Genomic DNA, 19,730 nt, shown 5'->3' with positions numbered 1-19,730 from the left:
GCTTTTGCTCAGGAGGTCATCCAGCTACACACTGCTGAAACTGGAGTCTGCTCTGCATTCCAACTCATTCCCTGCTATGGAAATAGCCAACTCTTCTGATGGTCTAGAATTGGGCAAAGCCTCTTGTGTAAAGGGAATAATGTTCTGGTGTGCACAAGCTCTTGCTTTGGCTTTCATGGCTTTAACTGATTTTTGGTGCTTGTGGAAGCAAGGAGCTTCCCTAGTAAAGCAGTGGCTGTACATCAGCTTAGCTCATGCTCTTCATTGCTGGAGTCTTTGCTGGAACTGAGGATAACCAGCAGATGTTTTCAATAGGCAAAGTTCCTCTGCCCAGGCTGGCCATCCCTAGGAGATGCTGAGTCTTGGTCAGAAGCAGTTGGAGGTAACTGCCCACCCAGCCTGCCTCCTCCGTTCAGGGAGGTCTCCCCCTTACAGGGCTCCTCCCAAGTTATGTGTTTGGATTTGCAACTACAGGTGGTGGGTTTAGGAGCCTTCCACCCCCAGAGCTTTACTTGATAGCCAGGACAGGCTGAGGCTTCATGTGCTGACTGACCCAAAGGTCAGTCATTTGCTGCATTTGGAGAACACCTGTGCTCCTCTATTAGAGATAAGCAAGATGTTAGATGCAAGCTTCTTCTGTGCTTCTGTTCTAGGAGAAAGCCTGTCTGTGAAGGGAAGCGAGCTGCCAGCTGAGAAGGTGAGGAGAATGCAGTCAAGTATGTATGATACAGGAGCATAGAGCATGTCTGGCTGTTGTCAGACTCTGTGAAGGACACTGGCTGTCTTGTCAACCCTCTGGAAAGGAGTTTGCATGACTTCTGTGACAGAATGATCCCTGTGCACTGCCACTATGCTGTAATGTGGCTTCAGTGTATCCCTCCTACCCTCAGCTGAAATGTCATTCTCATAAGCCTACTTCCTCCTCTCCTCTGTCTTGCCAGCTCTGATCAAGTATCCATGGAGTTTTATCTGTTTTCAGCCTTGGTATTGGGAAACCAAATCCCAGAAGTTGGAACTTCACTGTAATCTGGGATACTTGTCTATGGTTGTCCTAGCTGATAGTTAGCCTAACTATTTTCTGAATGTCTTTTAGGAGCAGAAAAGAAGCGAACGACCCAGAAGATCAGAAACTGCCAGGCCTGAAACTGTGAACTCCTCTGAGAGCAGTGAGTAACTGGAGTTGGCCAATCCCTGTTTTTAGCCAGAGGGAATGGCCCAGATGCATTGTGGGCACATAGTTCATGGTGTGAGTACAGTGGGAACTCTGGAACTTCATGCAGACTTCCCTTCTACACGGGACAGGTCCTTTCAGCTCACTAGTCTTTATCCCGGGGTACTTGCCTTGCTTTCTCAGGGCACTTTGGTCAAAACAGGGATTGTTACAGTATTTTTACAGTGGTGTGTAGGCACCAAGCACTAAGTAACAGAATGAGATTTGGGGGTGTTCCCAGGAAATCCATCTTCTCACCCAGGAACTTTCTTCCTTTCTCTCTATGAGAGCAGGCTGTCTGAAGGAAGGTTGCACCTTGGAGATTTACCTGGAGAAGTACCTGAAGTGTCTATTCTTTGAGATATTGAATGTCACTCTGCTATTCCCTAGTATTTGTGTGTTGCTCCTTTATTGCCTGCCTGTGCTAGAATCTGGTGATCAGCACATTCCCTTTCAGGTCTAACAGTTCTTACAGGGTAGAAGTTCACACTTTGGGCTCCTGCTCCACCTTGGCATATCATGATTTCCTAGACAAGAATTGTATTTAAGCCTGGTTTGCTTAAACACCTCTTGATTCATCTCCAGTTACAACAGAATTTCTTTTAAGGGTTCCTTTATCATTCTACCCAGACAGGAACAAAGTACGTAGAGGGACTTTAGAAAGGTGACTCAGAAAATCCCAGCGTGTCTCTCACAGCAGAGTTTCTCACTTCCTTAATGAGGGCATTTTTGATCTTCCTCTGCTGCTTTGCAGTTCCAGTCTCTGATGAAGACTCTGATGCAATGGTGGATGATCCCAACGATGAGGATTTCGTTCCTTTCCGCACGCGGCGCTCCACTCGGATGTCCCTGCGCACTCAGATGGCCCAGCGAGCCGCCCGCTCCACCTTCACCAAAATGACGTGTGCCAACTGCCGGACCCCGCTGCAGAAGGGCCAGACTGCCTACCAGCGAAAAGGGCTTCCTCAGCTCTTCTGCTCCAGCTCCTGTCTCACCACCTTCTCAAAAAAACCACCTGGCAAGAAGATATGCACCTTCTGCAAAAAGTGTGTGTTCATTCCCCTTTCCTCAGTGCTCCCATGCTTGTGACCCCACTCACCTGCTCTACAGCTCTCCTGCCAGTCCCCCTCCTATGGCCCTCATTTATCCACATCACTCCTGCCTGCTGCCAGCTGCTGCCCCATGTCTTCTTTCACACACTGCCTATCCCATGCTCCCTACACCCCCTTCATACTCTTGCTTTCCCTACCTGTTCCCAGACTTAGTGCCCCACATTTCAGCCTCTCCTCAAAACAACCTCCTGCATGCTCTGTCTTCAGACACTGCTCCCCTGGGCCAGGACAGAAGCTGCTGTGAGACAGTTCTTGCCAACTTTTTGGGACACCAGAAAGTCCTGTGCGTTGCAGTGAGCCATCCTATCCCTTTGTGGCAGGATACACATGTCCGTGAACTAACACATCCCCTTCTGATCCCCAGGGAGATCTGGAACACCAAGGACTCTGTGGTTGCCCAGATTGGTTCAGGTGGCTCTTTCCATGAGTTCTGCACCTCTGTCTGCCTTTCCCTCTATGAGGCCCAGCAGCATAGACCAGCACCTCAGTCTGCAGATGCCTCGGACACCAGCCGCTGCAGTGTTTGCCACAGACCTGGCGAGGTAAACAAATCCCTTGTCCTTCCCATGTCCTGGATGAAGAGCCTAGGAAACACAGCACTTAGTCTTGGTCAAGACCAACCATTTGCCAGGTTTTCCTGTGGTATGAGGCCTCAGCTCCTGAGCTGCCTTGGGCTCACTCCCGAGCTTTTCCTTGTCCTGAGGCTCACTGCTTCCTGCCACTCTGTTCTCCCAGCTGCTCCTCTGACTTTTGGCAAGGGACGCCACCCCAAGTCCACACCAGCTTTCAGTATGGCACTGCCCAGAGTTTTAGTGCCTGTTATCCCAAGGGCTGTGCTTGTAGTGGTACAGCAGCATTGGAAGGAGGCCCATGGATGGTTTTGGGGTGACAGCAGTGATGTCTCCGCAGATCCAGCATGAGGTCAGCAATGGGAGTGTGGTTCACCGCATCTGCAGTGACGCCTGCTTCACCAAGTTCCGGGCCACCAAGGGGCTGAAAACGAACTGCTGTGACAACTGTGGACTTTATATCTACAACAAGGGCTTGCCCCTGGAGTACCTCTTCCATGAAGGCCAGCAAAAACGCTTTTGCAACTCTGCCTGTCTCAACAGTTACAAGAAGGTATGTGTGGGCAGCTGCCTGGGGTGGGGGGGTTCTCTATGGGCACACAGCAACTTTGCTTGGTGTAGCACAGAGCATTTTATTAAATGGCAGGTGACTCAAATCCCTTTGGTCTTTTATTGCTGTCAAAGCAGTTAAAAGATTGCTCGGGAGAACTCTGAAGCAGGCAAACAGAATTGGTTTAATCTTCATAGGGCTCACCATAGACCCAAGAATGGGTCAGAAAGTCAGTGAGTTGATGGTAGAGTGACACTGGTATATGCACTTAGCATGGACTAGCTTCTGGATGTCTCCCTAAAACTGGGCTGGATATGTTCCTCTGTCACCTGAGCAGTCTTAAATGTGTTGGAAGGGATTGCCAAACTCTGTGTTCCTGCCAGGCTACCCTTGAAATGAAAAGCTGAAGTGCCAAAGGCAGATTTTTTTTGCCACCACCACCTGAATCTGCAGACTGTGAACCTGTCTGTCCCTGGCATCAGGTGGTCATTGCAGCAGAGCAGTCCTGTGGTGGATACAGCAGTGGGGTGGGATGTAGTAGCTGGACCTTGCCAGCTGTGATGGTCTCCTGGAAGCTCTGTTGTGCTCTCTCCTTGCAGAAGAACACTCGGGTCTACCCCTGCATGTGGTGCAAGACGCTGTGCAAGAACTTTGACATGCTGCCCAATGTGGATCGCAGTGGCAAGATGGGCCTGTTCTGCTCCATTTGCTGCACTACCTCCCACAAAGTGAAGCAGTCAGGCCTAGTTGGTAAGACCACCTGTGTAGAGGGAATCATCACCTCTCCACTCTTAATTCCTTCCTTGGTATTGTTTATTACTTCTGGATGGGACTGAAAAGAAGGTAAAAACCTGGGGGAAGAGTCCAGTGAGACAAGTGGAAGTACAGAGGGAGAAACCCTTGCAGCATGTAGATGTCTTAATACAGAGGGCAGTGTACATTGCTGTTCTTGGGAATGCAGGGAGCAGTTGTAGTGCTGGATTGTGTTGGCATTGTCCTTTCCATTACATGGTGTACTGGGGGTCTAGCAATAGGTCAAGTATTGCAGCCTGTTTTGTCCTAATTCCTAGAGCCAGGGTCACTTCCTTGAACCACTCTGCTCTCTATCTGTTTAACATTTCTGTCCTAGCAGAATCTGGTGTTCTTAGTTTCCTGGTGATCTTGTCCCTTGCTTTTTGATAATAGCTTAGACTTAGACAGACTGAAGATGAGTGAGTAGCTTACATGCCATCTTCAGAATCCAGTCCCACATCCTGTGCTGCTGCCCTCACTAATTCCTGTCTGTTTCATCAGGTCCCCCTAGACCCTGCAGCTTCTGCAGAAAGAGTTTATCTGAACCCTGCTATTACAACAAGACAGACCGGGTTGTCTACCAGTTCTGCAGCCCCAGCTGCTGGACCAAATTCCAGGTACTGAAATACCCTTCATGCTGGGCTGGGCCGTGGAGCTCATGCCTCCTTTCACACTAGGCAGAGGCTGCACCTTCCTTGAGCTCCTCAGGGAGGGTTCCTAAGAAACCCCATGGAGCACAGGAGTTGCAGTGACTGTTATTGCTCAAATCCCAGTCATGGCCCTGTCTCCCCCATCCTCCATTTGGATAAGGTGAGCTGTAATTCACTCCTGTCTATCAGGTTATGCCCAGCAGGATGGCAGTGCAGAGCTGTGCTGCATGAGTGGTTTGAGACAGAGTGGCCTTATAAGAGCACAAGCAAATGCACAAGTCAGCAAAGCACAAGTGCCCACCTGATAGCTGTGTGGAAAAGGGCAGAGCTGCTCTCTCAGCCAGGTGTCACTGAGAAATATAAGTCTTCAGGATGTGTTGTCTAAAAATTTATAACTAGGAGGCTGGATACCTCTTGTTTAATAATCCTCAAATCCTTGACTGGTGATTTTTAATTTTCTGATGTTAAGTTTCAGCATATGTGAGATGTCTGTGGTATTCATTGGCAACTTGAAGAGTATTAGTTTTGTACAGTTGTCAAATAACAAAGTAACAGCCAGGAAGACATGAGAAACTTATGCCAGGACATGTATTGGGCAACCAAGAAAATGTAGAGAATCTAGAGGTAAGGGTTAGTTACCAGCAGTTGCAGTATTTAATTTTGAGATTTGGTTTGTTTGGGTTTTTTTTTGCGGGGGGGAGAGGCATTTGGTTGGTTGGGGCTTTTTTGGTGGGTTTCTTTTTTTCTTTTTTTTTTGTGTTTTTTTATGAATCCTTGATCTAATCCTTTACTGAGGTCACAAATAGTGTGAATAGTGTAGCTGTAGAGCTTTTAGTATTGTAGACTTCGTAAGACTAGAATCATAGAACAGTTTGGGTTGACAGGCACATTTAGATGTCATCTGGGCCAACCTGCCCTGCAGTAAGCAGGGACATCTTTAACTAGATCAGGTTGCTCAGAGCCCTGTCCAATGTGACCTTGAATATTTCCAAGGTTAGGGCACCTACCTGTGCCAGTGTTTCACTATCCTCATTGTAAAAAAAACTTCTTTATAGCTAATCTCAATATGCTCTCTTTTAGATTAAAACTATTACCCCTTTTCCTATTGCAACAGGCTCTGCTAAAATGTGTGTCCCCATCTTGCTTATAAGCCCCTTAAGTATTGAAAGGCCACACAGTAAGGTCTCCCCAGAGCCTTCTCCAAGCTGAATAATCTCAACTCTCAGCCTTTCGTGATAGGAGAGCTGTTCCAACCCTCTGGCCATTTTCCTGGCCTCCTCTGGACTTGCTCCAGCAGGTCCATGTCCTTCCTGTGCTGGGACCCCAGAGCTGGAGGCAGCACTGCAGGTGGGGTCTCACCAGAGTGGAGCAGAGGGGCAGAGTCCCCTCCCACAGGGCTTTTGCTGCAGTCCAGGACACACTTGGCTTTCTGGGCTGTGAGACCAGGTCCCGTCCAGCCTCTCATCCACCAGCACCCCCAAGTCCTCAGCAGGGCTGCTCTCCATCTGTTCATCTCCCTGGACTGATACTGGGGTTACACTGCCCTGGCTGCAGCACCTTGTACTTGGCCTCATTGAACCTCACGAGGTTCCCATGGGCCACTGCTTGAGCTTGTCCAGGTCCCCCTGGATGTCACTCTGTTCCTCAGGCATTTCAACTGAAGGACTCAGCTTGGTATCATCTGCAAACTTGCTGAGGGTGCTCTCAATCCACTGTGTCCTTGATGAAGACATGAAACAGTCCTGGTCCCAGTACAGGCCCCTGAGGGTCACCGCTTGTTGCTGATCTCCATCTGGACATTGAACCTTTAGTCACTACCTTCTGGATGCAACCATACAACCAAATTCCTCATCCACCAAACAGTCCAGCCATCAAATCATCTTTCTCCAGTTTAGAGAGAAGGATGTTGTGGGGAATTGTGCCAAAGGCTTTACAGAAATCCGGAGAGATTACACCCATAGCTCTTTGCTTCTCCACTGATGTAGTCACTCCACTGAGAGAGACCACTAGGTTGGTCAGGCAGGACTTGCCCTTGGTGCAACTGTGCTGGCTGTGGTGGCACCTCCTGTCCTCCCTGTGCCTCAGCACAGCTTCTGAAAGGATCTGTTCCACGATCTTCGCACACACAGCACAGTTAAGTTGTTTCCAGGGTCCTCATTTCTACCCATTTTAGAAATGGTTGCAGTGTTTCCCCTTTTCCCAACTGGGACTTCATTAATTCACCTAACTTGAAGTATTGCCATGTGAAATCAGCTTTGTAAACATATGAATAAACCCATGCATCACCTGGATTGGGACCTGTCTTGCTGGTAGATCTCAGAACACACTTGTCAAAGAAAAAACACTGAACAGATTGTTTCAAGATGGTTTCTTGAGAGGATCAGAATTTGAAGATCTTCATGAATCATTTGACATCAAAGTCAAAGTAAGCATGGTGAAATTTAGCAGATGAAGCAAAAACTGGTGAAGTGTTTGCCCATGCTGCGTTCAGGGTGGTCACAGAAAGCAAAGCAATTAGATTGATTGACAAGGCTGATTCCTCCTAATGTGTGCTTAAACAGTTTCAGTGCAAGATCCTGTGTCAGCCTTATTCAGGTAGTGTGGGGATGGAAATCTTGGGAAAGTGTGGATTTTAGAAAGGCTGTGGAATTACAGCAGATAAACTATTCAGTATGAGCATTTCAGTTTACAGCCACATTCCTATTAAAAGGAATAATTTATTGCAAGTAAAAGCAGGTAAACGTAGAGTTAATGTTTGAGGGCCAGGGAGCAAAAGAGCTACCTAGAATGATGCACATATAGGAAGGTTGTTCTTCAGTGTCCACTTCATTTTCAATGCTGAAGAAAATTTGGAAGTATTCTGAAAAAAACCCAAAAATTAAATTTGGGCTTTAAAAACGTTTGTACTGAGGTACTTGCAGAATGTCTTATCTGAGGTTATCAGACTTTATTGATAAATATATCCTTGTGGATAAGACACCAAATGCTAAATGCATTGTGGACAGAAGACCAAATGCTGTTAAATCTAGCCGATTAATCTAGCAGAAAATGGGATAAGAGGCTGGTTGAATTCTTAAGTTGCATTATCTTGAAATTAGAAACCAGGCACTAGGAGAGAAATCCTCTGAAGAGGTAGCAGAGCCCTCATCATTTACGTTTTCAAATCCAGTGGCATGGCAGCTTGAATGAAAGCTTGCCTTCCTGAGAAGAGCTGGACCCAGCACACGGGAAGCAAAGTGCTCTCAAGAATCAGCTCTCCAGGAGCTTGAGACACGATGTGATGGACTTGACTGAGTCCCCACAGTGGCAGCAGGTCCCAGGGGGCCACGCAGGCTGCAGGCCATGAAGGAGGTGGCAGTGGTGGCAGTGTGAGGCAGAAGCCTGCTGCCCTCCCGCTGCTCTCCCTCCATGAGCTGTCTCTGTCTCCTGCAGCGCACCAGCCCAGAAGGTGGGATCCACCTCAACTGCCATTACTGTCACAACCTGTTCAGCGGGAAGCCGGAGATCCTAGACTGGCAGGTGAGGACTTCCCCTGGGGGATGTTGAGGTGGAGGCAAACACTACTGAGAACCTCTGGGGTACTTCCTCTCCCTGCTCTCAAGCTCCTCCTGTGCCAGTCTTCTGAATGCTTTAGCTGCAGGGATGTGCCTGGAGACTGTGCTGCACTCCTGATGTTCATCAGGATGTCAGAAGGGGAGGAGGAGACCACTCCTGCCAAATCGTGTGCCAGGAGAGCTGGGGACTCAACTCAGCTCTGTAGTCTTTCTCTTGCTTCCCTGAGAAGTGTGGGAACCTCCTGCCAGCCTGGCTGACCTGGCTGTGGTCTCTTTGGCAGGACAAGGTGTATCAGTTTTGCTGCAAGGACTGCTGTGAGGACTTCAAGCGGCTGCGTGGGGTGGTGTCTCAGTGTGAACACTGCAAGCAGGAGAAGCTGCTGCATGAGAAGATCCGTTTCTCTGGAGTGGAGAAGAACTTCTGCAGCGAAGGTACTTGGGGAAGGCATGGGAGAGACAGAGCCCCCATGCCAGCCCATGCTGGGGGAGGAGAAGAGAGCATGGAGAGGAACAGAGGGGAGATTGTCTTAGCCAGGCCCTGGGGCAAGAGCCTTGCCATGCAGTGAAGGGAGGACTGTTGTGGGGATGGCTTGCTGTCCAGCCAGGCCCTAGGGCAAGATCTTTACCGTTCATTGTGTCCTTGGGGAGGGCCTTCTCACAGCTTTTCTCTCTCTGGGGGCTGGGGAGACAGCAGGTGGCAGCTCCGCTCCTCCTGTCATCATGCACTTCTACGCTCTTGCGTCTGGGCTGGCCTGACCTGGCCTTGCCCTGCCTGCTGGGTTCCTGCACACAGGAGGTTGGAGTCAGACTCTTCCTAGAAGCATGGAGGTGAGAGATGGCAAGTCCCCGTGAGGTCCCATCTTATCCCAGCCCCAGGGGCCAGTGCTGGATTGTTCCCTACAGTGTGTTGCGTGTGCTCTGTTGTCTCCGCAGACCTGGATTCTGGTCATGTTTGGGTCAGGGAGGCCCCCAGTTCATCCTGGGAAGGTTTCACTCCTATTGTTTCTCCGCAGGGTGTGTGCTTCTTTACAAACAGGATTTCACCAAGAACCTGGGCCTGTGCTGCATCACCTGCACCTACTGTTCTCAGACCTGCCAGCGGGCGGTCACCGAGCAGCTGGAGGGCAGCACCTGGGACTTCTGTAGTGAAGACTGCAAAAGCAAATACTTGCTCTGGTACTTCAAGGTCAGTATTGGCACTGGCAGCTTGTGCTAAGTGCTGTGGTGGGCACAGCACCCAGATAAGTGGGCATTGCACTGAGGAAGTTCGCACTGCTGGAGTCTGGCTGGCACTGCTGCGGAGAACCTGGCACTGCTGGAGTCCTGCCTGGCAATGACGGGACACTGCTACGGGGAAGCTCACGTAGCTGGAGTCCCCAGCTGATCCTGCCAGACAGAGCACTGCACTGAGGAAGCTCACAGTGCTGGATCCGCGGCCAGTGCTGCTGTGAGAAGTTCGCACCGCTGGAGTCCCTGGCTGGCACTGGCAGGGCACTGCTGTGGGGAAGCTCACTGCACCTTGCGATGTGCACCTTTCACTGGAGAGTTGTGTTGCACTCGGAGGGGGTGTGGTTAGTTACTCGTTGTTTCTCTTCTGCTGATGCGGGCTTTAGGCAGCTCGGTGCCATGCCTGCAAGCGTCAGGGGAAGCTGCTGGAAACCATCCACTGGCGGGGGCAAATCAAACACTTCTGCAACCAGCAATGTCTGCTGCGATTTTACAATCAACAGAACCAGCCCAACCTGGACACGCAGAAGGGGCCCGAGAGCCTGCTGAACAGTGAGTAGGAGGGAGGGAGGGGACCTGCATAGCTCAGTGTGAGAGACACAGGGAAGACTCAAGAGCAGGGGGTGGAAGCTGCCTGCCCAGGACTGGAGGAGACGCTAGGGAACAATCCTGCACTGGCCCCTGGGGGGGAAAGGACGGAGTGGGACCTAATGGGCTTCTCCATCTCTAACATCTATGGTTCTATGACACACAGGGCCCAGACGGGAGGAGCCGGTGCCAGCGTGCTGCCTGTAGCTCACATTCTTAGCGAGGATACTCAGGGATTTAACATCCTCAAGTTGCCAGCGGAGAGCTCGATTTACAGGGTTAGGGGACAGCGTGGTTTGGCATGACAATCCACCTGCAGCCCCACACCACCTCCGAGCTGTGACCTTCTCAGATCTCATAAACTAATCTGGATTGGGCCAGGTCAGTGCTTGGATGGGAAACATTCAAGGACAAAGAAGGGTGCTGCAGGAAGTGGTGCTGGTGATGCTGTAGGTGGGCTCTCCTTCAGCCAGAGCTGAACCTAAAACGGTCTTGAGGGAGCACTGAGCTGCTGGAGGCACTGTGTCTTGGATGTTAGATTGGAGTCCTACCACTTACCCAAAGTTCACTGCAGTTCACTTTGGGGAGTTGCCAACCCTGTGTCCCAGATAATCCCATTCTGCATCCATGGAGTTCCAGCTGGAGAGGAGATTTTCGCTGCCTGTTGCCCCATTTCCTATCATTAACTCGAACCAGTTCCTTATGGAAGATTGCAAAGTGCTTTGGGATCCCTCAGGATGGAAAGTGCTCCTAGTGACAGTGACAAGACACCGCTTGGCCCTTGGACACCTGCAGTCTCATTCTGCCTGGTCATTTGTAGGCCACGATCTCCTGGGTGACCAGGGGGATATAGTTAAAGTGCTTGCAGCTAATGGTGGGACTTGTTGCAGTGCATCAAACTTCAACACACCTGCATCACAGGTTCAGGGCTTTGCTGGCCTCACTGGGATTTCATGATGTGTAAAACCCTGGCTAGGGTGTCTCAAGGAGGGGAAACCAAGACAAGGACCTTTGCATGAGAGACCTCATCCTCCGTCTTCAGACTCTTGAGGTTCCTCCTGTGACTGTAGTCCACTGATCATAGAACAGGGGAAGCTCCACGTGTCGTTGCTGCTCAGGCAGGTTCCCCCAGCTAGGGGAAGCCCAACCTGCCTTTCAAGTGCCACACTCCATAACAGGCTGTGGGAGGTGACAATCAAGTGCCAGCACACTGGAGTGACCTGGATAAGGACCTGTTGGTTTCTGGTGCCACAGAGGTGCCCATGGGAATTCTGCTTGATTCACAGTGTTCTGCTGCCCAAGAGAGGAAGAGGTGTGTGATGTGCTGGTTCCTGTAGCTCACCAAGTGATTCCACAGCCATGCTGTTCCATTTGTCCTCTGCTGTCAAAGCATGTCACTTCTGAGAGATCTGTAACACGGCTTTTGGGACACAGGCACAGTGGGAAAACTCTGCCTGCAGAGGGAAGCATGTTTCACTGTTTAGCCGTTGTCTCCTTGGAGCCATGGACCACAAGACTAAGAAGTACCTTCACCACCAACAACAATCACAAGAGTCTCAGGCCTCCTCCACCACATCTCTGGAGACCCCCCTAGAAACTCTGCTGTGTGCAACCTGTAAGGACTAAAGGGAGCCAAGGAAAAGCCCATCATCAGTCATCAGTGCTCAGCTGAGCATGAGTTTCAGACTGCCCCAAGAGTTGCAGTGCTTAGTGGATGCTGCTAGTGGCACTGGGCCCTCTGTATGCTCTGGCACACCAGTCCCCTGCCAGATGTGGGATAGCTGTGGACATCCTTGCCCCAGAACTGTGGCAGACTGCTGAGTTTGCAAAGGAAGGATGCTGAAGCCAGGATCCACCTACACAGAGAGCTTTCCAGCCCAACTGTGCTGTGCAGGGGATTTCAGGGGACTAGCTTCTGCATGGTCTCCTGTGGACCTGACAGTTGTGTTGCTAGCTTGTAAGGGACTACCTGGATTTCAGGCTCATCTTGGACAGAGCTGCTTATTCTTGCTTACTCTCTTGCAACCCAGTGATTGCCTAAAATCATTAATTCCTGTGATCCAGTGGCTACTGCCAGTCTGGTGATCCTGAGAGTTCTTGTAGCTGATCACACAAGCAGACGTTCCCTTGCTGGGAACAGTTGATGTAGTGTGGGATTGAGGAACCTCTGCTTCAAAACTGTGCCCAAAGGCTTCCAAGAGGAACTGGCTCTGCCCTGGGCTGTCCAGCTGCAGAGGGTAGAAGTCATAGTTGTGGCAGGCAGTGCCTTGACAGCTCCTTGTTAGTGTTGGGATGAGAATAAAGAACAAGCTGCAGCTTTCCTGGAAGCCTGGACACTTAGCACATGGCAGGAGAATCTTGTTTTCTTTAGTCCTAAATCATTGACCAGTGGAGCAATCATGTTTGCTTTAGATTCTGCTGCAGCAGAAATTCTGCTCATATGCTGTAGCTTGTCTTTTCTCACTCAGGCCATTGGTGTTTCCTACCTGGACCTGCTGCCCATCCACTTTGGGTTGTCAGGGTGAGTTCTTGGCCCCTGAGACTGCTGCAGATCCTATGGCTGAATGCTTAGCTGCAGACTAGGCAGTTTCCTCCAGCTGGGATTTATCTGTTGCCCCTTGTTGTGGTCAGCATGTGGAGCCTGATGGGCCTCAAATTGTACAAGAATTATCCTGCATTTCCTCGGGTTAGAGGAAGTCTTCACAGTGTGAATGACCCTGTGTTGGACCTTTAGGAATCTGGGTCTTTCCTGAAGGACCTGTCTGTGTATAGGGGTTGTGAATGGACCCGCCACTGCCTTTGGGTGCTGGGACGTGCTGCTGTCCTTGCAGGGGTCTCCTGCATGCATGGCCCACCAGTAGAAGGAAATTCTTTTTGCCAGTCACATGGGTAACCAGGGACCACTGGAGACTGGGATGAAGGTGCTCTGTTAGCTCACCAGCCTTTGAGATGGGTGCAGGTTTTCTGCAGAGCACATGAGCTGGAATTATCATCCAAGGCAGGGTGATACTGTCACCACCTGAGACCAGCGTCTGCCACATGCGCCTCTTACCTGCAGGTGATCCTCTCTTTCTTTAGGGGAATTGACTGCATCCTTAGGGCTGGGGCAAAGCTGTCTCTCTGCTTTCTGGGACTTCTCACAATGCTGCTACTAGCTCTGTCACCTTCTTCCTAGGGATCTCGAAGCACTTTGCCAAGATATTTGTTGCAGGGATATGGAGGCACAGGGAGGGGCCATGGCTCGGTACAGCAAGCCAATAGGCAGAGCTGGGATTAGAGCCCTGGATTCCTCTCTTACAAGGGGCTGGGATTTCTCCTGACCTGCTGTGATGGGGAAGGGGTGGACTGTAAGGGAGCACAAAATGACATGGGAATAACTTGGTTTTGGAGTTGTAGTGTCTTCTGAGGTGTTAGGGCTAGAGATTGTGGAAACATTAACTGTTCCTGGAGTGGCCAGGAGCAGTTTCTGGGGAGCCTGTCCCTGCTCTCTGGCTGCTTCCACTTCCAGTCCCAGCAATGGGACGTGTTGGCCCAGGAGCTCTTGAACTTAAGAGTTGTTGCTTTCTCTTACAGGTCAAACTTCAGAGCCAAAACCAGCTGTCCCTTCCCCACAGAAGGCAGAGACTAACATGGTAAGACCCAGTGGAGGTAGGAGTTAGCAAGAAAAAGGGGCTGTCCCCAAAGAGAGGTTCTGCCATTGCTCAGGGAGATTTCATTCTTCTACAACCAATGCATTTTGAGATGTCTAAGTAGTGGGAGATGAAAAGAACTACTAGGAAGGCATCAACCTATCTCCTATCTCCTGCAAGCTAGAAGAATAACTGTTCCCCAGGAATCAGTGATGAGCTCTAGAGTATCCTGACACTGTGGCACTGGCTCCTCTTTGCACAGTGCTTTCCTGTCTGGATATAGTTGCTGTCCCACTGTTCCCCTCTACCCCATGGACAGGAGCCACCATTTCCAGACCCCTGGCACAACAGAGGCAGCACACAGGCTTGCTGCCTGCCAGGAACAGCTTGGCAGTTCTTCATCACAGCCTGACCATGGGAGTGTCCATGTGTTGGGGACTGCCAAGCACCACCACTCAGGAGGTGCTTTGGGAGTCATTCCATCTGCTCCGGTAGTAAGGAAGAGATTATGCTGCCTCTGGTGAACACCAACCTTCGGCTTTCTGCATTTCCCCAGCTGTCAGCAAAGGCCTCCTCAGCCCAAGCGCCTCCAGCTGTGCCGCCTCCCACCCCACCTCTGGTTCCAGCCACCCCTCGGAAAAACAAAGCTGCCATGTGTAAACCACTGATGCAGAACCGGGGTGTCTCCTGCAAGTTTGAAATGAAGTCCAAAGGATGTCAGACAGGTAGGAGAACAAGACTTAACTGTAGGATTATAGGGGCCTTTTGGAAAGGCAAGTGGCATGTCCTTGCTCCAGACTAACTGTGAATCCAGCCTGAAATGCTGCACAGAGCAGGCCAGGTGTTTGGCACCATGCTGAGGAGTCTCTGTGCAGGTGCAGGGCACACATGGCAGGGCTGGGGATAGGGAGCCCATTTCTATCACCAGCAAAAGGAGAGATGTAGGGTGCTCTGTAGCATGATCCTACCTCATGTGAGACAGCTCCTGTTCCTCTGGAGATCTTTAGCTTGTCTGAGGGCTGTCTGCTAAACAGGTTCTACTCTAGTTCCTGTTAAGCGTGTGTGTGTGTGTGTGGTCTGTAACATATTCAAGCTCTTAGCAGGGCTATGTAAGAGCAGGATTTGTACTTCTGGCTGAGGCAAGCCTCTCGTTGCTGGCCTTTACTTGCTGCTATTCCAGCTCTTCCTGAGTCCTAGAGGCAGGTGGCTGGAAGGGCTGTGGTGCTCGATGGCTGGGGGCATGGCAGTGTGCAGCAGAGCTGGGTGGAGGAACTTCTGGGATTAAGGTCACTGATGTATTTTTGCTCTTGTCAGAGGCTGACTGGAAGCCCCAGCTGGTTGTGTTGCCAATCCCCGTCCCGATCTTCGTGCCTGTGCCTATGCATATGTACTGCCAGAAAGTACCTGTGCCTTTCTCCATGCCTGTCCCGGTAAGCAATACACTTCACCTGCTCATGATCTCCTACTGTTATGATCCTGCCTTGCTGAAGTCTCCCTGCTTCTCTGTTCATGCTCTTCTCTTGCCTCTGCTTTTATGTCAGTCTACTGAGTGTCAGTTTTCTGCCTGGTGTGCTGCTGTCCACAGGTGCCTGTGCCAATGTTCCTGCCCACCACACTGGAGAGCACAGAGAAGATTGTGGAGACCATTGAGGAACTGAAGGTGAAGATCCCCTCCAATCCCCTAGAGGCTGACATCCTGGCCATGGCTGAGATGATTGCAGAGGCTGAGGAACTGGACAAAGCCTCCTCGGACCTGTGTGGTAGGTTCTGCCATGGCTTGGTCTGGTTCAACAGCTGGGATCAAGTAGGGTTTGCCAGCTCTTGGTGCTAAAGCACCTGCCAGGATTGTGGCTCTTCCAAAGCCTTTATAAAGGAAGCAGGGAAGAGCAAGTCCTCAACTTCTGCTGAGGAGGTACCAGAAGGGAAGAGCTGCATCAGGGAGCAGTGTCTGCCCCTGTCCCACTTGGGGGTGCCAGTCTTGTGGGACATGTGCAGCTCTCTTAGTTTATTCAGGTGGCTGTTCAGATTCTTCCTTAAAGCAGCTTCCTTGCTACAAAAGGCATGCAGCCCTGGTCTTGCAGGTTTTTTTACTTGAGAGCTGCATTCCTACAAATTGCAGTGATGGGGGTTGTGGCTGGGTAGACAACAATCTTCCAGTGTCTTGCTGTCCAGGGAAAACTGGACAGCTCAGGTATTGTGGGGCTGCTCTGAGCACAGGGACCCTGACTTCATTTTCCTGCTATCACAGGGAAAACAGACAAAAAACTTTCAAGAAAGTTTGGTTTACAATGAACTTTTTTGTTTCAGACCTGGTGAGTAACCAGAGTGCTGAGGGTCTCCTGGAGGACTGTGATCTGTTTGGACCAGCCCGGGACGATGTGTTAGCTATGGCTGTCAAGATGGCAAATGTCCTCGATGAGCCGGGCCAGGACCTGGAGGCTGACTTCCCTAAGAGTAAGAGCAGGGTGACACAAGTGTGCAGGGCTGCTGAGGGTCCTCAGCTGCCTTCAGCTGTGTGCATTTACCTCCCCATGCCCTCAGACTGACCAGTTGTGAGAACCCTGCAGTGACTGCTTGCAGCAGGGGTGGGGAGACCACCACTTCTGAAGGATTGTGTGCTTGTCCAGACTAAACTTTTGTGAGCAAAAGACCTGAAGAAGAGGGAATGAGAAGCTGATTTTAACAGCACAAAGAGCAGGGCAGCAGCACTGGTGTGTTTATGAATGATGATTCCAGAGGATCCAGCAAGACGAGAAACCTGGACAAGGCATGGCATCCTGAGAAATGGCAGAATTGCTGAGTGTCTGTTAACAGAGGGTGGAAGAAGAGGCAGGGACTTGTAGGAGCACAGCAGTGCTGAGGCAGGATGCTAGCAGCAAACAGAATTGAGGTTCCTGTGCCAGACTGTGCACAGTACTGGCCTGGCATCAGGGAATGAGGAATGTTCCTCAGGTTTAAAAAATAAACAAAATACTGTCAGAGAGGAAAACATAGTGTTCTGGTTATTCTGAGAAATTCTAGCACTGTTTAGCAGAGCCGTATTTCCTTTGTTGGTCTGTGGCTGAAAGTTTGTGTAAAGTGTTCCCTTTTCATTTTGCTATAAAAATCAGGCTAGCACAGGGGCCAGGATGAGATGTCTCAGCTGAGCCCTTCTGCCTGTGTTTCCTTTCAGACCCTCTAGACATCAACCCCAGTGTGGATTTCCTCTTTGACTGTGGGCTGGTGGGACCAGATGATGTGTCCACAGAGCAAGATCTGCCTCGAGCTGTCCGGAAGGTGAGCTCTCTGTGGGTACTGCCTGCTTAAAGCCCTGCAGGTTTGGAATGGGAGCTGCCATTTGGGATATACGAGGTGAAGGGTACCAGAGACTTTGGTGTGCTGGAGAGGTTGTGCCCCCTCTCTTCAGGGCATGGTTGGTCAGCGGGCCACTTCTTGAATGAAAATACTTGCTTGTCACTTTGGAGAAGCTTTGAATGCTACAAGTCATGTGACAAGTGGTCTCTTTATTGCTTGTGACCCTTGCAACTCATGAGCTTTGTTGGCTTGGCTGCCAGCAGAACGCTGTCTGCTGCCATGGCACACTGTAGGGAGCTGACAGTCAGCAGGTGTGAGTAGTGGCCAGGACTCCTGCACCTGTCCCAGGTAGGTGCTCAGTCTCACAGAACACCTCTCTGCAGGGGCAGAAGCGCCTGGTGCTCTCTGAAAGCTGTTCCCGGGACTCAATGAGCAGCCAGCCCAGCTGTACAGTGCTCAACTACTCGTATGGTGTGAATGCCTGGAAGTCCTGGGTGCAAGCCAAATACGCAGGGGGAGAAACCAGCAAGGGAGAGGAGCTACGCTTTGGCCGTAAGTGCCTTGTCTGGATGCACTGGAGTGGCAGAAACCTCCCAGAAGCTGGACCTAGGGGTGTTGAGGTGTTCCTGACCTTGTAGGCTGTTGTCTGAGGCTGTTGTGCTTGTCTCTGCAGCCAAGCCCATGAGGATCAAGGAAGATATCTTAGCCTGCTCAGCAGCTGAGCTCAACTATGGCCTGGCCCAGTTTGTCAAGGAGATAACCCGGCCCAATGGGGAGCGCTATGAACCAGACAGCATCTATTACCTCTGCCTTGGAATCCAGCAGGTGAGGGAGGCCTTGCTGCCCTCAAGTCCTCTACAGCCAGACTTGAGGATCAGATCTGATGAGGGGAGCTTGTACCCTTCATTCTGCTTTCTGGGGACCCAGAGAGGCTGGTTGGGCTCTACTTCAGTGCCTCAGCCCAGGACAGCATCCACCTGGTTTGGTCTTTGTTCCCAAGCTCAGATGATACAGTGGCAACTATTCCCCAGCCTTGCACCCTTTTTGCACATCTCTGAGGAGGGATGGGGGATCCCCCCAAACTCAGGCCCTTCTTCAGCACCAAGTCTGCTTTGTCATGCCCCTGAGTTTTCCTTGCAGCTCTCAGAAGTGTCTGCCCAGCAGCTCTGGTGGTACAAGGAGGGGTTCTCTGCACATATGTCCTGGGCTCTGTGGGGAGGGTTTGCATTCCAGGTGCTGCTGAGTTGCTCTTGACTGTGTGTTCTGTCCTTTCTAGTACCTGCTCGAGAACAATCGTATGGTGAATATATTTACAGACCTTTACTACTTGACCTTCGTGCAGGAGCTGAACAAGTCTCTGAGTGGCTGGCAACCCACAATCTTACCAAATAGTATGTGTCTTCAGAGTACCTTCAGTCCCCACATATATCCAGTTTGTGCTTGTAGCCTTGGATCCTCTGGCCTGATTGTGCTCCCCCAGCTTCAACCTTGGCATGGGCAGCACAGTCCTGCTGTGTGGTGAGGTCACTTTGACCCAAACCAACTGCAAAGCCAGTGTGGTTTATGCTTCAGAGGCTTCTGTTGCCCACAGTCAGGGTATCCGGGAGCAGAGCACGTGTGCTTTGTATCCTGAGATAATTTGAATCCTTACACTTCACAGTGATGTCTCCATCCTTTGGCAAGGAGGATGCCAAGCCAAGAGGCACACTGGTGCATGTGTTTGTGTTCCCACCACGTGGATGAGCCTGCACATGGTGCTAGGCCTTGGCTAAGGTTGCAGTGCTACTGCCTTGTGAATGCACTAACCTAGAGCTCTGCAGAGGCTTTTCATGATGCTGTGATCTGGGCTGCCTTTCCTGCTGTGTCTTGTCAGTAGTTAGTTCATGGATCCAGCTTCATCTCTGCAGATTTGCTATCCCAGGCAGAGCCATTTGACTCCAGATGTGTGTATCTAGGCAGGAGCTGGCCAGATCTCTCCTGCCAGCTCAGTCTCTTACTGAGCATGGTGGAGCACTGACCTGGAGTTCACTTTTTGGGCATCTATAGTGATGAGCAATTAGGATTGATTTGGGTTCTCATCTGTGATTTAGCTATGATCTGGGGAGGCTTATGGCTGGGCAGAGCTCTAGCTCTGCCTGTGGCTCTGGAGAAATAACCTTGTTAAAAAAGAGATGCTGTGAAGCATGAGTCTTTTGCAGTGAGCTTTCCTGGACAGGGTGAAGTGATTGCCACAAAGCCACTGCTGAAGTGACCTGGTTCTCCCTCTGTGTGTTGCAGACACAATTTTCTCCCGTGTCGAGGAGGAGCACCTCTGGGAGTGCAAACAGCTGGGTGTTTACTCACCCTTTGTGCTTCTCAACACCCTCATGTTCTTCAACACTAAGTTCTTCGGGCTGCAGACAGCAGAGGAGCACATGCAGCTCTCCTTCACCAACGTGGTGCGCCAGTCCCGCAAGTGCACCACAGCCCGTGGCATGACAAAGGTGGTGAGCATCCGCTACTATGCTCCAGCCAAGCAGAAGAAAAGCCGAGGTGGGTCTGGGGGAACATCTCTG

At 50.8% G+C, this 19,730-nt stretch overlaps 1 protein-coding gene across 4 annotated transcripts in view; it reads left to right on the top strand.

Moving 5' to 3' along the window:
* ZMYM3 (zinc finger MYM-type containing 3) overlaps window positions 1-19,730 on the top strand; it is a 32,292-nt gene that overhangs the window by 10,616 nt on the left and 1,946 nt on the right. For 3 of the 4 annotated variants that reach the window (XM_015626365.2, XM_015626366.3, XM_015626364.3), the window contains 21 exons: window positions 654-697; window positions 1,094-1,166; window positions 1,965-2,256; window positions 2,687-2,864; window positions 3,232-3,444; window positions 4,041-4,191; window positions 4,735-4,850; window positions 8,316-8,402; window positions 8,719-8,869; window positions 9,451-9,623; window positions 10,051-10,216; window positions 13,826-13,884; window positions 14,438-14,606; window positions 15,196-15,311; window positions 15,467-15,641; window positions 16,189-16,335; window positions 17,054-17,157; window positions 17,559-17,727; window positions 17,849-18,000; window positions 18,452-18,566; window positions 19,453-19,707. In XM_015626365.2, coding sequence (XP_015481851.1) covers window positions 654-697; window positions 1,094-1,166; window positions 1,965-2,256; window positions 2,687-2,864; window positions 3,232-3,444; window positions 4,041-4,191; window positions 4,735-4,850; window positions 8,316-8,402; window positions 8,719-8,869; window positions 9,451-9,623; window positions 10,051-10,216; window positions 13,826-13,884; window positions 14,438-14,606; window positions 15,196-15,311; window positions 15,467-15,641; window positions 16,189-16,335; window positions 17,054-17,157; window positions 17,559-17,727; window positions 17,849-18,000; window positions 18,452-18,566; window positions 19,453-19,707 — 3,105 coding nt within the window. The remainder of the gene's footprint in view (window positions 1-653; window positions 698-1,093; window positions 1,167-1,964; window positions 2,257-2,686; window positions 2,865-3,231; window positions 3,445-4,040; window positions 4,192-4,734; window positions 4,851-8,315; window positions 8,403-8,718; window positions 8,870-9,450; window positions 9,624-10,050; window positions 10,217-13,825; window positions 13,885-14,437; window positions 14,607-15,195; window positions 15,312-15,466; window positions 15,642-16,188; window positions 16,336-17,053; window positions 17,158-17,558; window positions 17,728-17,848; window positions 18,001-18,451; window positions 18,567-19,452; window positions 19,708-19,730) is intronic. The other variant, XM_015626367.3, reaches the window with a different exon arrangement.

Source organism: Parus major, chromosome 4A (genome assembly GCF_001522545.3).
Source record: "Parus major isolate Abel chromosome 4A, Parus_major1.1, whole genome shotgun sequence".
NCBI lineage: Eukaryota > Metazoa > Chordata > Aves > Passeriformes > Paridae > Parus > Parus major.
The sequence above is the reverse complement of the archived record's forward strand: the minus strand, read 5'-3'. Positions and strand labels throughout refer to the sequence as shown.